This window comes from Strigops habroptila, chromosome 5 (assembly GCF_004027225.2).
Source record: "Strigops habroptila isolate Jane chromosome 5, bStrHab1.2.pri, whole genome shotgun sequence".
NCBI lineage: Eukaryota > Metazoa > Chordata > Aves > Psittaciformes > Psittacidae > Strigops > Strigops habroptila.
Genome location: NC_044281.2, coordinates 4,733,937 through 4,751,035, shown reverse-complemented (window position 1 = coordinate 4,751,035; position 17,099 = coordinate 4,733,937). Strand labels below are relative to the sequence as shown.

The 17,099-nt window shown below is 46.6% G+C and overlaps 1 protein-coding gene across 2 annotated transcripts in view; it reads right to left on the bottom strand.

The window, feature by feature from the left end:
* NDUFA10 (NADH:ubiquinone oxidoreductase subunit A10) overlaps nt 1-17,099 on the bottom strand; it is a 35,003-nt gene that overhangs the window by 8,299 nt on the left and 9,605 nt on the right. For both annotated transcript variants that reach the window (XM_030486286.1, XM_030486288.2), the window contains 3 exons: nt 16,473-16,527; nt 12,861-12,946; nt 6,133-6,241 (listed from right to left, as the gene is read on the bottom strand). In XM_030486286.1, the coding sequence (XP_030342146.1) occupies nt 6,133-6,241; nt 12,861-12,946; nt 16,473-16,527 (250 nt within the window). The remainder of the gene's footprint in view (nt 1-6,132; nt 6,242-12,860; nt 12,947-16,472; nt 16,528-17,099) is intronic.

Here is a 17,099-nt window from a genome sequence, read left to right as displayed (position 1 = left end):
CAGGAGTGCTCTGCACTCCGGAGAAAGTCTTCCCTTAATGCTCTCCCTTTTGGAATAGTTAAGATCTTCACATGCTCTTCTAATACTCTTGGGTTTGGGTTGTGAGGCTGAGAGGTGACTAACATTGCAGGCTCACCTTCCCATCACTCAAAAGCTCACTCTGTGTTACAGCTAGTTCTCTGCATCTCCCTAAATACCTGGAGGCATGGCAGACATTGCACACGTGAGGATTTCCCCTCCTAAGGTCTCATCCTTATGCAAAAGAGGGTAATAAAAAGCCTGAGGAAAAGCATGGGACTCTCCTCCCCTCTAACCTGTTGCCTCTTCTCCACCGGCTACCATGCAAGGCTGCAGGGGACTGCCAGCCACACACTCCAAGGTCCTGAGACAGAAAGGAGGAAGAGTAGGATAACAAGGTAGCTGAGCTAATGCAGTTGCTGGGGAACCACAGCCATCCTACCCAGCAACGTGCTGCTGCTCCTTCCCTTCCACAGCTCCTATATTCACTTAACCCCATAACCCATTCAGTTTGGCAAGGAATAAAAACCCAACCCCTAGTAGATTAGCAAGCTGAAGGGACTTGCAAGAGACACAGTTACGGGAGCAGGGCTGCACCTCATAGCAGTAACTATAGCTCATGCTTTCCTTGCCTCATGGTCAGCATCCCCATACTCCAAAAGCAGTCTTCCACCAAGAGAAAAGGGCAGAGAAACAAACTAAGAGCCTCTCTACCTTTCAGTGGCATATTTATCTGCTTTAAGTGTTAGGTGGAAAAATCTAAGCCACCCTTTTTGTCTCTGCTCAATACAGAGCTGCACTGACAAGGATGCACAAAGCAGCATCATTACTACTGCTCAATAAGCCTCTGCGTTCCTCACACGGGGGATATGGCCCACATGCAAAGTTTACCTCACCACAGCAAGTGACACTGCACAAGGAGATGGTTTGAAGGAGGACAATGAGGATCATGAAGGAAGGGAGTCAATGGATCAAAGTCCAAGTGTGCCATGATCAGCAACTAGCCAGTGCATGGCAGTGAAAAGCAGTGAGAGGGTAAGGAAAGGAAGGAAAGCATGTGGCTCAACAGTGCAAGAGCACTTCAGGTTGAAAGATGCCAACTAAAGCTATTCTAAGCAAGCCCTACACACACAAGCACAGGCACTCGCTGGAGCTGGAAGTCATGTTGGGCTAGGAAGAGACTTTGAAGGTAGTTCAAGAGTGTGGAATAAATCCTTCAAAGGATTTATCACAACTGTCTGCTTCAAGGATATGGTACGAATCCCTGACTTCCCTTGTAAGTCAGGCTAACAAAAGACACAATATTTTGGTACAGGATCTGCCTTAATACAAAAGGAGCTTTTAGGTGCCTAGGCCCGTCTGAAGAAGAATCTCTGTGCTCAAGCACTTGGGCATTTTAATATACACCCCAGCACATATACTTACGCAATTCCAGCAAACTCTAAAGAGGATGGGATACTCTTCCTACTGCACAATCTAATCCCCCCTCAAGAGAAAGGTTGAGGTAAGAAACAAATCCTAGAGCATGAGATGGAAGACACAGTTCTTAGCCATGGACCCTTTTCTCCTTCATGATTATTAAGACTTGTGTTTCAAGCTGCTGGACAAACACAGGAGCTGGATGACATAAACCAGGGCTGGGGTAAGTGGGCTCATACAACTGCTTTCTGCTAGGAGCAAGCACAGACTGGTTTGGGTTGGAAGGGACCTTAAAGCTCATCCAGTTCCAACCCCTGCCACAGGCAGGGACACCTTCCACTAGAGCAGGTTGCTCCAAGCCCCTGTGTCCAACCTGGCCTTGAACACTGCCAGGGATGGGGCAGCCACAGCTTCTCTGGTGACATGAGAAAGGAAACTTTCAGCTCTAAGTGCAGGAATTCTCCACTCCAGGGCCCGAGTGATCTCCAGGACTCCAGGCTCTGGAACACTTTGGGATAAGCTGAGCATTTCCATTGACATTCTGCAGTGAAAGAAGTGGCAAAGGCTATTTTAAACGTCTCCAGCTTTGTTTTCAGAGCTAAAGACAGAGGGGATGACTTGAATACGAACCTTAGACAGCACAGCTGCACTTTTAGGTATACAGCAAAGAGCCTGCACGTCAAAGAAGCCTTTTTTCAGCACCCCTAGGAGATGCAGCAGGACTTGCCAACAGCATTCAGGAGTGTGAAGTACATAAGTACATTATTTAAGTACACTGATTCCATTAAACAGAACCATTTGTTTTCATCTTCTCTGCAAACACATCTGCCTAAGTGCTCCAGCTTCGCAGGGCGCACATGGAATTTGGAGCATTATCCGTGGGGATTGTGTGCAGTTGGAAGAAAGCAGAGATACAGCAGTTGCTAAGGGGGGGGGGGGGGAAGGGAGTAGTCAAGTCTTTACTAGTCTGACAGTTCCTAAAATACTGTTGCTTCACTGAAGAATGAACATGCTTATCTCTGTGATCTACAGATCCTGACTAAAAGGTTACTCTTCCCTTGCCAGAAAAGCATCTTTAGAAGTTTACAACTGCTTGAACAGAGCAGCTGAACCCTGCCAGATGACTTGCTGCTAAGAGAAGGCTGCAGAAAGCCACCTCCTCACATGCAAAAAGAACACTTAGAGCAGAAATGTAGAGGATTTACATTAAAAAATAGCACGTTTCTAGGATTCAGAGCTCTATGTGGCTACCTCATTCATTTGTGCAAAGGCACACATTAGGCAAATCTTGGACTCTGAAGAGTGTTTCCTCCTCCTCCTCCTCCTTGATTGCTCCTGACTAATGAATATTACCAAGAAAACCCAGTTTCTGCCTGGAATTTGTGAATCCCTGAAAAGCACCATTATTAGACAGCATGAAGTGTGTACATGCACCTCTGAAAAGCACAGCACTTCGCTGCCTGTTGGTATGATCAAGGGTTTATGAGTAGTTACAGGATAAAAATCCCCTATGCAAAGCATTGTGTTTCTGTGGTAAACATCATTACAGGAACTTTCAAAGCACGTATTTCCCACAAGGAGAAGTTAAAGTTCTGTAATTATACCATCATTAAGTCTTTACTTACAAGTCATGTGAGCCTAAAATCTTACTATCCGTCTTCAACTGCACTGCTGTAACCACAGACGTGGGCAAGCACAAGGACTTGGGATTCCCTCTTGTTAGATCCAGCATGTCTAGAAGTTCATCTGTCTTTTCTGCCTGCACTGGTTGGTCTCATGCTGTATTACCTCTGAACACAAAGGTATTACAAAGAAATTCCCACTTCATTTGCTAAACAAAGTTGGAGGGAAAAACATGGATCTTCAAAGTTTCATAGAATCCCAGACTGGTTTGGGTTGGAAGGGACCTTAAAGCTCATCTAGTTCCAACCCCCTGCCACGGGCAGGGACACCTTCCACTAGAGCAGGTTGCTCCAAGCCCCTGTGTCCAACCTGGCCTTGAACACTGCCAGGGATGGGGCAGCCACAGCTTCTCTGGGCACCCTGTGCCAGCGCCTCAGCACCCTCACAGGGAAGAGCTTCTGCCTCAGAGCTCATCTCAATCTCCCCTCTGGCAGGTTCAAGCCATTCCCCTTGTCCTGTCCCTACAGGCCCTTGTCCAAAGCCCCTCTCCAGGTTTCTTCTAGCCCCTTTAGGCACTGGAGCTGCTCTAAGGCTTTTCAACACAAAGAATTTAATTCCTAGGACATAAAACAGCGTGTGGGGCTGCCTTTGTGCTTCCCCTTCCAGTAGCTTATAGGAGTAGGAAAACTCAGCATTGTTTGCACTGTACAGCATCCCTATAGATCCCCCCCATCCTTGAAGGGCTTTAAGTGTCTAAGCATCCAGTGAGTAGCTAGTATTGCCTGAATTGAACAGAATGCTTCCTGAAGTGTACAACTCCTCCTTATTCCAAAGGACGTTATCGCTTTCCACACTACTTTCCTGATCCAGGGCCTAAAAGCATGCATGCAGAAGGGAGATTAGATTTTGGCAATAGTCTTTTTTGCACTGACAGCACTCAGTTTCTGCTGCCAACTAACTGGCATCGAGCAGAGCAATCCAAGAGTGCAGCTTTCCATCCCAGGTATCCGTATTCCTCCTCCTAAACATCCCTTTGCTACATCTGCAAGGCAAGGCACACTTTTTGCCTGGAAGCCAGCTATTTGATGAGCCAGGGCACAAAGAGGACCGTGCTGTTGTACAGCCTCTAGCTTTCAGAAGCATTACCACTGGTTCTCAGCACTGAGGTCACATCTAGCTGTGTGTCAGGCAGCCTCAGTAATTCCCAGCTCCACTGCAAAGTGCTGTTTCAGCCCCCTAAATCCTCTCATCTTCGGGAAGAAAGGCCCTGTCAGTACAGATGGATGTTGCATGCTGGCAACAAGTCATGCAGCAGATCCCTCTGAAATATGTGCTGCACAAGCACAGACGTCTCTTGGAGCGAAGGACTCCAAAAATCCTCCGGCTGAGCTTGAGGTTTTGGACTTCAAAATGTGATAGCAAGAAGCAGGCAACTCTGATGGCAATTTCTCATATGGGCCAGGGAGTTTTCAAACCCATGAGACAACCTCAAGGAGTACTGAGGTGCTTTCTGCTACTCCAACTTTTAGCTTGAGCCCGGTTTAAAAGTTGGAAAGACTAAATCTGGACTGAGGCAGAAAAGGGTGAATTCAGGAGCCCCTTTACTACAGAGCTAGCTGAGGAGAAACAAATTATGTTACATATCCACAGGGACTTCTGAACTGATATTCCAAGAGGAACACATCGGTAGGTCAGAGTTTCCAAACCAACCTGTCTATTGCAGTTTTTGTCCCTGCCCATGGAACTGGATGATCTTAAGGTCCTTTCCAACCCAAACCATCCTATGCTTTTCATTTCAGGAAGAGACTGTATAGTAACAGGAACAGAAAAATGAGAGCATTTTGAGTAAGCAAATCATGGTTTACAACTATTTATATAGACCTTCATTTGTCTTCTATAATTGCTTGGAGGGGGGAAGGAAAAAACCAACGCAGCAGCAGAGATTTCAATCCAACTTGGAACTGGACCATCACCTGCAACTTCAGTTTGTCCAACCAGTGTTAACTGGTTGTTAACCAGTGCCATAAGTTCTCTAATGAGAATTTACAATACCTGAGCACGTGGTATGAGAGGACCCCATGTAAATACCAGTAAGTAATAGGGCAAAGTGCTAAGTCAGTTGGAAGCCAGGTTGTCTGGTTGTCTCTGGAACCAGAAAGGCAAGCAGGTAGTTAAAACATTGTGTGGAAGCCTGTGTGAGGTGTAAGGGAGCACTGGGCCACAACAGGCTTTGGGTGTGTGCCCTCCTAGAGAAACCCACTATTTAAAGCAGCACCTGTTTTGAGAAGCAATGTAACATTCATTCCTTCACAGCCTACTCCAGAGAAAACACCCCATCCCTCAGGATTTTATCAGCGCTCTTTATAGAAGTGGCCATGGGTTTCAGTTCTTTTCTTTGACTCAATGGAGTATTTTACGTGTCAGAGGTGAAAGGCTAATCAGAGCAGGACAAACAGAGCCAAATGAAAACCACTTATCCTTCAGTCCACATCTAAAGATCAAAAACAAAAGCCAGCTTATAGAATCATGGAATGGTTTGTGTTGGAAAGGACCTTAAAGCTCATCCAGTTCCCACCCCCTGCCACGGGCAGGGACACCTTCCACTAGAGCAGGTTGCTCCAAGCCCCTGTGTCCAACCCGGCCTTGAACACTGCCAGGGATGGGGCAGCCACAGCTTCTCTGGGAAAAGTCTGTGCCAGCGCCTCAGCACCCTCACAGGGAAGAGCTCCTGCCTTAGATCTAACCTGAACTTCCCCTGTTTCTGTTTGAACCCATCACCCCTTGTCCTATCACTACAGTCCCTGATGAAGAGTCCCTCTCCAGCACCCTTGTAGCCACCTTCAAATACTGGAAGGTCTCCACACAGTCTGCTTCATTATTCACCTTGTGAGAAAGCTAGGCTTTAAAAGAGGCAGGAATCTGGGCAAAATCCACAACTTACTCTTAGAAATGGGAATCTCTTTACATGAGACTAACAGTCAGGCTGTGCACAGGCCAGTTAGGAACACGTTGCTCACCCCTTGGCAGGGCTGGTGGCTCTCATTGAGCTGCTCCCCTCCCGGTATCACTTACCGAGCGATACTCATAGTAGGTCTTATCAAATTCAGTGCCTCCAATTGTGATCTCTGGAATGAAGAGAGGGATGGCTGAAGGCTCCAGCACTCCATCTTTGTCCTGAACACTGCAGGGAAAGAAAGAAGGAAAAGAAACGAAAAGAAAAGGAGCAGTTAATCCACGTCCTGCCCCAAAATGGCAACATCAATTCTTCGTTGGACCAAATATTAAAGAACTCCTTTTTTTTGTTAAACACTTGTACAAGGTTTTGGATCTTTCCTGGTTATGATGAATACTCAGGCCTTTTCCCTCACACAGCTACTGTGTTTCTCCCCTTCACCCTTGCCTCCAGTTTGCTCCTGTTCCACCTTCTCCCTGCTTCTCCGTTCCCTCCCTGGAGAGGCTCTGTCATTCCTGGAAGCCTTCTCCATAAGGCACCTCTAAGCTTTTTGCTTTCCTAGAAAAGCACAGGAAAACCTGACTCCCACACACTACCTTGCTAAATCCACTTCCTTTCATTCCCTCCTGTTCGATCAGTTTGCACACTTTACTCCTTTTGAAGGTTCATTTAAGGTGATGCTCTTCCCTCAATTCCCATCCAAACGGCTGGATGCTGGGGTAATGCCAGGGTTTGGAAGCAGTGCCTCTGGCATCCTGCCTAGTTGTAACTGGGAGAAGATTGCTGCACCAAAACAGGTAACAGGATTCTCCAAAACCCTATCCTGCACAGCACCAGCCTTTTCAAATACCCCCCATTTAAGATGTCTGAGAAACTGCTAGAAAGCCACCTTCTGCATGCTGGTATTATGCATAGAGCAACAGTGCCACCTATACGTTTTGGGGGCAAAATACATCCCTTTGCAGTCAACAGTGAGCAAATTGAGCACTTGAAACTGTAAATCGTGTTGGGTTTGGTGAATGGCATTTACAAACACTTACATACACCCAATGCACACGCCCTGAGCAACACACACTTCATCACCTTGAAGCAATTCCTTGTTTCGCTCTAAATCCCAGCTTTTGGGAGCTTATCTCACAGCACTGAAGTTTCAAGAGGTAAGCTATGTCTGCTAATGTATCCTGATGGACAGACTGTAGATTATCCTACTACAGACAATAATGAAATGCAATAATCTAGTAGAAATTGAGATGGGAGAAGGGTAAATGCCCTTTTACAAGACCAGGATGAACACCAAAGAGGATTCCTATCAACTACCACATTATCTATCTTCACCTACACTAAATGTACATTTCACATGCTGGAAGGCAGGGAAACAAGCCCTCCTTTGCCTCCTCCCCAACACATTGGTCCTCCTGTGGGCCAATGCCAGCCTTCCCACTCCAGGCCAGCTTGGAATAACCCAGCTGGGATGGAAAAGCTTGCCCAGAACAGTGATTTGATGATGCCACTGGTTTGATTTCTAAATGCCAGCATCCTTCAGGAAGAGCAGCTTTGCCCCTGCGAAGTCTCCTCTCTTGGGGTTCTGCTGAGAAGGCACAAGCTCTAACACTGCTGATTAACCTGGAACTAAAAGAAACAGACCTCAACAGAAAGAAGCCCTTTGGGTACCAGCTCTTCATTCTCTAACTGCAGACAATGTTTGAAGACCTCTCACTGAGCTCAGGCTTAGCAGCACAGGCTGTGGAAGATGCACTCATCTATCAGTGAATAAACATCTCCAGCCCTTCTTCCCTGCCAAGTAGCAGCAGATGTTCTGGACCTTCCAAGTCTGTAGGAGAAAGCAGATAAAACGTGTCCAGGCATATATGAAGTATAACTTGACACTAGTCAACCAGTCTACAATTAATCCATTCTTCCCTGAATCTCAGCCAAAAGGCAATGGGAGAGGCCAACTCCCAGGCACAATATACCTTAGATAAGAAGGAGGAAAACCTGCTGCTCCCAAAACATCTTTGCTCTCACAACCTTTGTTTCCAAAGAAATCATTGCACCACAAAAACATACAAACCTAGTGCTACCCAAGGGGGCTCCTCCAGGTTGGGCTCTGCTCTGTACCTTAAGAAATAACTTTGAACACTGAAAGCACCACCCAAAGATACCTGCCACAACAATGTCTTCAACCACAGATACACATTCACTTGCCAGAACTAATTCACTGCTCAGCAGGAAGTGGTTAAAGGCACCTTTTGTTTCCTTCATTTTCTCTCTGCCCCAGCACAAAACGAGCACTATTTCTCCTTTTCTGGCACCTAACTGTGTTTTTTTGAAGCAGCTCTCCCCATGCAGCAGCACAGCTTCCCAGAGCATGCTTTACATACCCATAATATTATGTCACACTTCAAACTTAAAGAGCATGTAAGTGACTGTGTGATCCTAACGCTGTAGGAACATTAGATTTCAGCTCAGGATCATTGCAACCATCCATAATCCTATCAGGAAAGGTTCTTCCCATTGCTACACAGGAATCAAACTGAAAGTACACTTTAGCAATGGGTAGCTCATCTCTTCTCTAAAAGCAGCCATCACACACCTACTGCATCCACTATGCCCAGCAGGACACACACGAGAAGGTGTGAGGAATTGGGACTGACACATTCCTGTATCTTTTTGGGAGGAAGTCCTGTTTCCAGGCAGCTTAGAGGATGCTGTACCTGAAGAAACTGGCTAACACACAAATAACTCAGCTTATTCTTCCACCTAGGTATAAACCAAAGTCCCAAGATTGCCTACCACTAAGCACACTGCAAAGACTGCTGAACAAGGAAGGGTAAAGGAAGTAGAGACTGAAAAGGAGAAGAAAAACAAACCAGCCAGCCAAACAAAGCACAGTTTGCATAGCCTGAGCCACGATTTCTCAACTGATGATGTTGGCATAGTCACAAAGCCTGAAGTGACAATACACAGTGTAAGAAAACCACTCTTCCTACCTAAAAGCATTCACTGGTCTAAGAGGCTTAGACACAAAAAGGTATCAAGTTAAATCCTGCCTTTATACATGAAAGTAACTTGAGAAATAGCGGGTGGATCCCACTGGAAAATAGACTGTTTCCTTGCACACCCTGAAAGCAGGTTCTCACTAACTGGTGGTTGTGTTCCCGGCTGGAATCTGAGCGAGTGGGTGGCATTCATTCCTCTGCTATTCTCATCCTTTCACCTCAGCCACGGCTCCCCAACCACTGCTGTAATCGGCTTCCCTGCCTCCCATGGGAAAGGTCCAACACATGTAAGTGAGCCTGTCAGCATGTGATACACTCTCCATTTTACCCACGCTTGTGAGAGCAGGGGAAAGGAGAAATGCTCCTAGTCCATGCCATGGGCACATAGAGCTGGGTGGGAGAGATGGTTCCGGCATCCGACTCCTACCATGCTGCCCTCCTGTGCTCATTCAGCAGGCACACAGGACAGTGGCCGGCTGTGTGTCCCCCATGGGTCTTTCCTTGTCATTTCTTCCTTACCTGTTTTCTTTCCATCTATAAAAAGCCAGTGCAAAGAGGAAATGACAAAGAACTGTTTCAGCTGAAGCAAGAGAGAAGTAAGGTTGGATGGGGCTTGGAGCAACCTGCTCTAGTAGAAGGTGTCCCTGCCCGTGGCAGGGGGTTGGGACTGGATGAGCTTTAAGCTCCCTTCCAACCCAAACCAGCCTGGGACTCTATAAAGGAAGCAGTTTTCAATACTGCCACAAGTTTTACAATTGCTTTATGAGATTTTGGAGTCTCCAGGACAAAGAGCTTCAAAAATACATCCAATCCACCTCTGGCAAGCGCAGTCCTGCTGCCCGAAATCAGCCAAGACAGGCATTCACACATGGACACTTCTTCCCTTTGCTAAACATGCTTGATGACACTGTCAAACAGCACCAAAGGGTCATCCTCATTCACTCCCATGCTTTCCTGTTGCAAGATTTCCTTTAACCAGAGCAAAATGTACAGGAAGGAAACAGGAATCAGGCTCAGGGGTTAGCAATAGCTCCAAGAAGCTAAACAAATGTTAAGACAATCTACACATTACAAGTTATTGCACATACAATGTCCTTTAGTAACAACCTCAACATATATGTCTTATGTCCCACCAAATACGGTACTGGAGGATTTAATACACAGGGTTTGGGGTGCACTTAATAGTTATTACCGAACACAACTGAACAGATGAGAGTGGCAAGCTATTTGCTGGCTTCCAAATGGGACTAGATTCCTACTTCATCAAGCTAAGACAAATGCTAATACCTGTGTTTTTCCTTTTGTTAATGAAATTAGTGGTGGCTGAAAAAAGCCAAAGATTTGTCCATACAAAATATGTTCTGCTCTAGTAAATTCCAAGGGAGCTGTGGGCAGATTTACTGTGGACCTGGCTGATGAAACAAGTCCGATGCAGTCAGGTCCCCCCATCAGCCGGCAAAGTAACACAGGAGACATTACACCAACTCCAGCTCTTCATTCCAAGGCACTGATTTTGCAATGGTTTACAGACACCCAATTTCACTGTCAAGGGCACAGACAAAAACATGCCTGAGACAGTGCAGTGGCAAGAGAGGAACTCCTCAAATGGTTTCTGTTGGGACTCAGTACTTGGAGAGGAAGGAATAACGCGAAGAGCATCCTCTGGGAGATCCCTTCAGCTTCCATATACAAATATATACATGTTCAACTTTTTACCAAGGCATGTTATACCCCACAACCACACTACTTTATTAGGGAAAGAGGGCAAGGCAGGGAGATGAAAGGTATCATTGTGCAACCGAGTTTTATCCAGGCGTGGCTCACCAGTTTAACTTATTTGCATTACCAAGTTAGGCAGAGGCCCTGCTGGGGTCTGGTTTGGGTTGGAAGGGACCTTAAAGCTCATCCAGGTCGAACCCCTGCCACGGGCAGGGACACCTTCCACTAGAGCAGGTTGCTCCAAGCCCCTGTGTCCAACCTGGCCTTGTTTCTGTATATTAGACCCTACATACATGCAATGAAAGAGTTATTCTGACCCCTGCTCACCGATCAATCCCTTTCCCCAAACACGCTGGTAACCAGCTGAAGGTGGAAGAGGCAAAAGTCATGACAGCCAAGGAGCACCAGAGCGGGATTACGACTGCAGCACCCTCCTGCTCAGCACCCACTCAGAGCATATTGTCCCTCTGCCAAGCATCAGATGTGAGACAGCCCAAGGCAGGAGTGGGCTGTGCAAAATGATGAGGTCAGTGAAGGAAGCAGTTGCAGATGGATACAATAAATACCGGCTGCAGCCTTCCAGAAACAGCCAGGAGAGGGCAGCATGTGCCAGCATATGGAATAGGCACCACCAGGAGCAGTCACAGAACGCTTTGGGTTGGAAGGGACCTTCAGAGCTCATCTAGTCCAACCCCTTACAAGAAGCAGGGATATCTTCAGCTAGATCAGGTTGCCCACAACCACATCTAGCCTGGCCTGGAATGTCTCCAGGGATGGGGCATCCGGCACCTCTCTGGGCAGCCTGTGCCAGTGTTTTACCACCCTCACTGTAAACAATTGTTCCCTCACATCCAGCCTGGATCTCCCTCTTTTGGTTTAAAACCATCACCCCTCATCCTGTTGCAATAGGCCCTGCTAAAAAGTCTCTCCCCATCTTCCTTATAGGCCCCTTTTAAGAGCTGAAAAGCTGTAATAAGGTTTCCCTGGAGTCTTCTCTTCTTCAGGCTGCACGACCCCAACTCTTCAGCTTTTCCTCATAGGAGAGGTGCTCCAATCCTCTGATTATTGTGGCCCTTCTTTGGTGCCTCTCCAGTCTTTCCTGTACTGAGGACTCCAGAGCTAGATGCATTCTCCAGGTGGGGACTCACTAGAACAGAGGGGCAGAACCACCTCCCTTGACCTGCTGGCCATGCTCCTTTGGGTGCAGCCCAAAGGACTGGCTTTGTGGGCTGCAAGCCCACGTATGCTAAAAAACCTCCACTCTTTCCAAAAGGAGAAGTTCATGCAGGCATGGGACAGCTACGCATCTGTACAGGGCTGGGAACCACAAGCTCTTGTCTACTTGGCCATCGGAATACTCAAGGAAAGGATCAGCTTGAAGGTGCATGAATTAACACCCGAGTTTAGCATTTGATGCTATGAGATTCAATTCCAACATTGAACCATAGGATGGTTTGTGTTGGAAAGGACCTTAAAGCTCATCCAGTTCCAACCCGCTGCCACAGGCAAGGACACCTTCCACTAGAGCAGGTTGCTCCAAGCCCCTGTGTCCAACCTGGCCTTGAACACTGCCAGGGATGGGGCAGCCACAGCTTCTCTGGGAAAAGTCTGTGCCAGCGCCTCAGCACCCTCACAGGGATGAGCAGGAAAGAGAGGTAGTCCTCAAACTCCAAAGTATGTTGAACCAAACCACTGATGTGTATGCAGAGAAGGGAGTTCAGACCTACACTTTCATCCATGTGTTCCCGATGAAGTAGCTGTAGAAGTGTTCTCGTTTAAAATGCTTTTCTGTGATCATCCAGGAAGAGAAGTGCTCACAAAAATACCTTCCTAAAGGCCACAGGGCACAGCGCTGAGGAAATACCTGGAGAGTTCTTGTGCTTTGTGAATGGGATGGGATCTATTCATCCAGAGTCTCTTGTCTGATTAGCAGCAGCAACAAAATGCCACAGCATATTATAGTGACAAGCACCAATATTACAAAAGCCTGCTATTATCATTGCTACCTTCTGACAAAACCCAAGTCAGAGTGCAAATATAAGCATTCCTTTAAAAGCTCAAGGCTTTAACCCTTTTCCTTGAGATCTGATGCTAAGTCATGTTCAGTTCCTGGAAGACATTCTACTTACTAAAGTCTCAAATGATGGAAAGAAACATCATCCTGCTCCAGCCACGGCCCCTTGTCAAACTTCAGGTACTCGATGTCTTCAATGACCTGGAATCAGTAAACAGAAGTCACATGTGAGAGGTGGTCTGATCAGAACATCCCCAAAATCAGCAATGAACATGCCCCCCAAAATCAATGAAATAATCAAAATCTACCATTCAGTCACCCAGCAAAAACACTTCACTGCTAAAGCTGTATTCACAATGAAAATGTTTGGAGCTAACACATCATTTCCCAGCCATGTTTCTTCCGTAGGCAGGTACACAGGGGGCAGTTCCAGAGTTCCTGCTGCTTTCAGCCTCAGCCAGCAGAGGATGGCAGCAAATACATCACCTGAGAGGTGCCTTATTTCCAAACAGTTACCTCTTACCTTCTTCAACCTGCTGCTGGGGCTGAAAGGAAGGAAAGGAGGTACAGCCCCAATGCTAACGTAGAATAAGAATGGGAGTAAGTCTAAATGTAACCATCTTTCGTTGCAAACAAAAACCATAGAATCAGAGGCTGGCTATGGTTGGAAGGAACCTTAAAGCTCATTCATCCAGCTCCAACCCGCTGCCACGGGCAGGGACACCTTGCACTAGAGCACGTGGCTCCAAGCCCCTGTGTCCAACCTGGCCTTGAACACTGCCAGGGATGGGGCAGCCACAGCTTCTCTGGGAAAAGTCTGTGCCAGTGCCTCAGCACCCTCACAGGAACAACTTCTGCCTAAGAGCTCATCTCCATCTCCCCTCTGGCAGGTTCAAGCCATTCCCATTGTCCTGTCCCTACAGGCCCTTGTCCAAAGCCCCTCTCCGGGTTTCCTGGAGCCCCTTTAGGCACTGGAGCTGCTCTAAGGTCTCCCCTTCAGGAGCCTTCTCTTCTCCAGGCTGCCCCAGCCCAGCTCTCTCAGCCTGGCTCCAGAGCAGAGCTCCTCCAGCCCTTGCAGCAGCTCCGTGGCCTCCTCTGGACTCACTCCAACAGCTCCACGTCCCTCTTGTGCTGTTGCCCCAGAGCTGGACCAGGACTGCAGGGGGGGTCTCCCCAGAGCACAGCAGAGGGGGAGGATCCCCTCCCTGACCTGCTGCTCACACTGAGCAAACCCCCTCATGCTACATAAGAAGCCTGTTTCTTGTTTTGTTCTTCAACAAGGTTGTGGAGCAATTGTGGCAACTTCCTCTCAGTGTCGCTATGTGTGGTTCACATCACAGAAACTGAGGCATGTTTCAGGCTGGAAAACTTAAACACGCTGAAAATAGCCATCCAAAGGCGCACAATTTCATCAGTCATCAGGACCTACCCATGCATGTACCCTGAGCAGAAAGGCAAAACTCACAGCTCAGCACTCAGAATCATTCAAACATGGAACACCAGCTCAGCAAATCATTCCTTCAGCATCCCCAAGCTTCTCAATCTCATGTTTGAGCTTCATTTACAGCCTGGCTCCATCAGAAAACACATCTCCGCTGGTTCACTGGGGAATTGCTTCGCACAAGCCTGAGGTTATCACACACAACTGACTAGATCTGAAGGAAACCTGAACTAGTATTGGGAGGATGCACTTCAGATGCACGATGAGGTGGAGATATTACCCGGAAGCAATTCGGGAAGGAGGGGGTTGTTACAGCTCCAAACATCACTTTTCAGAGGCCTTTTCCAGAAGGAAAGGATAAAGCAAGGAGGTCAGGACCAAAATCCTGATGACACATTGTCAGCCCATTAACAACAAGTAAACAGATGCCATGAATATAATGAGTGATAGAATAAGAAATGAAAAATGCTTCTATTCTTTACTGTACATTAAGCCCACTCTAATTATTCCCTGCAATCACAGCAAACACTAAATCCCATCTATTACCACTTAAGAGGCAATAATAAAGTGCTATTACAAAGTAGGTTTGACTATAAAGGTCCACTGTACTACCAGTATTGTTTTAATGGTAAGAAGTAACAGCTTAGAACTATGACTGCATTAGCATTTTCCTTGAGGTATTTGTATTTCTTAAATACTAATTTTGCTGATAAAGACCTAAAAAACTATGGTTGATGTGACACCACCAAAACATATGTAAGATTTCAAGCAAGTACAGATGTTCTTTAACCATTTTTGATGTCTTATAAAGAGGCAAAGTTGCAACTCAGATGCTGGAGCTGAGAGGACAGGAAATGCACTTCTCACATAAAGTAAAAAGCCAATGACAAAACTACCTATTGATGCAAAAATCCCAGCCTGGTTTGGGTTGAAGGGACCTTAAAGCTCATCCAGTTCCAACCCCCTGCCATGGGCAGGGACACCTTCCACTAGAGCAGGTTGCTCCAAGCCCCTGTGTCCAACCTGGCCTTGAACACTGCCAGGGATGGGGCAGCCACAGCTTCTCTGGGCACCCTGTGCCAGCGCCTCAGCACCCTCACAGGGAAGAGCTTCTGCCTAAGAGCTCATCTCAATCTCCCCTCTGGCAGGTTAAAGCCATTCCCCTTGGCCTGGCCCTACAGGCCCTTGTCCAAAGCCCCTCTCCAGGTTTCCTGTAGTCCCTTTACGCACTGGAGCTGCTCTAAGGTCTTCCCTTCAGGAGCCTTCTCTTCTCCAGGCTGACCCAGCCCAGCTCTCTCAGCCTGGCTCCGGAGCAGAGCTGCTCCAGCCCTCGCAGCATATTTGTGGCCCTTCTCTGAACTCAGTCTAACACTCACCCCTCTTGTGTTGGGGGCTGGACCTATATCCTAAAGCAGTATAACCAGCTTCATTTCTCTTCCCCTCTTAACAGAGGAAAGAAGAACATGAAGTGGACTCTAGAAGGATTATCAGAGTTTTCAAACAAGAAACAGAGGCTAAAAATACTAAAATAAAAAAAGACATCTCCAAAAAGGTGTTTTTAGTGCAAGCTGAGATCCTTATTGCTACTACAGAATTCGAGTAGGGATTCACCATGGACCATTCACCCTTAGAACTGAAACAGGCCCACTACAAACCTGTCCAGAACTACAAAATGCTTGTTGCTCTTAACAGCAGGGGACAGCAGCTACAGAGAAAAGTTAACAGTGGAGAAGCAAAAAGCTTCTGTTACCATTAGTAACTCTCCATGAGCAAGAATGTTCGCTGAAAGAAGGGAAATGTATTACACCTACTCCAAAAAATAACACACTTGAGTAGGAGGAAGCACTGATCTCATGTTAAACTTGTCACATAAGAGAAGGACTCATTTCTAGCAGTGAGAAGGCAATTTATCTGGCTTGGTACAGGGCTAAAGTGTGTGGCAAAACCATATGGAGACAAAAGAGCAGCTTAGACACCATGTGCCAGGTCACACAGATGAATGACCCAAGGTTACAAAGCTAGTAACAGCTCCGGATATCCAGCTCTTTGCTATAACCAACTCATGACTAGCTTTTAGATAACAGCTATTTTACCACATAGGAACCTCTGCACCAACCTGGCTCATAGGAAGCTGCACAATGACAAAAGCCAACACAGACAGACCTTATGCTGGAAGGCAAAGCCTCAGTTGAGTGCTGGGGGTGACTTACCTCTTTCCATTGTGTTCTCTTTACATTTCAGTCTTGGAAGTTTAAGAACTAATCAGTACACACAGCAAACTCTTACCTTCTCCACATCCTCTGCCTCGGTTGCTGTGTACTGCAGAACTTCACTGATCTCACTGCAAAGAAGAGAAAGAGTGAATTCCCCTGATCTATTTGCTCTTCCCCTGCTCCAAAATGAAGCAGAAATGAAGTTAAAAGGCCCAAACACAGAACCAGAATCATTATTTCAGAGTGCTCATAGAGTTCTTGTCGCTGAATTCCTATTAGACCTGCAAGTTGCTTCTTTCCTGGTGGGAAATTGCTTTTAAAGGACAAATGGCCTATGGTACCTACATAGTTTCAGCTCAAAATTGAGAAGTAATCAAAATCCCACCTATTCATTTGCTTCCATTTCCCTACTGGGGATACTTGGCCCGAACTACAATTCCCAATCTGTTTGAAGCCAAGTGAAGATTTCAACCAGTCTAACTCCAAACATCCATAGACCTTCCTTTTCCAAATTATATTAATACCTGGGGGTAATTTTTAACAGAAAAATAGTTTCATTCATCATTATTTATCAAGACTGAGCTTACTCAACCAGTATCAACGCAGGCAGCAGGATCTGTAAGCATAAAAACACTTAAAACAGGTAATAGCTTCCTGGTTACGTGATTATTTTCTTATTCATACAGCATGGAAAAGCCAC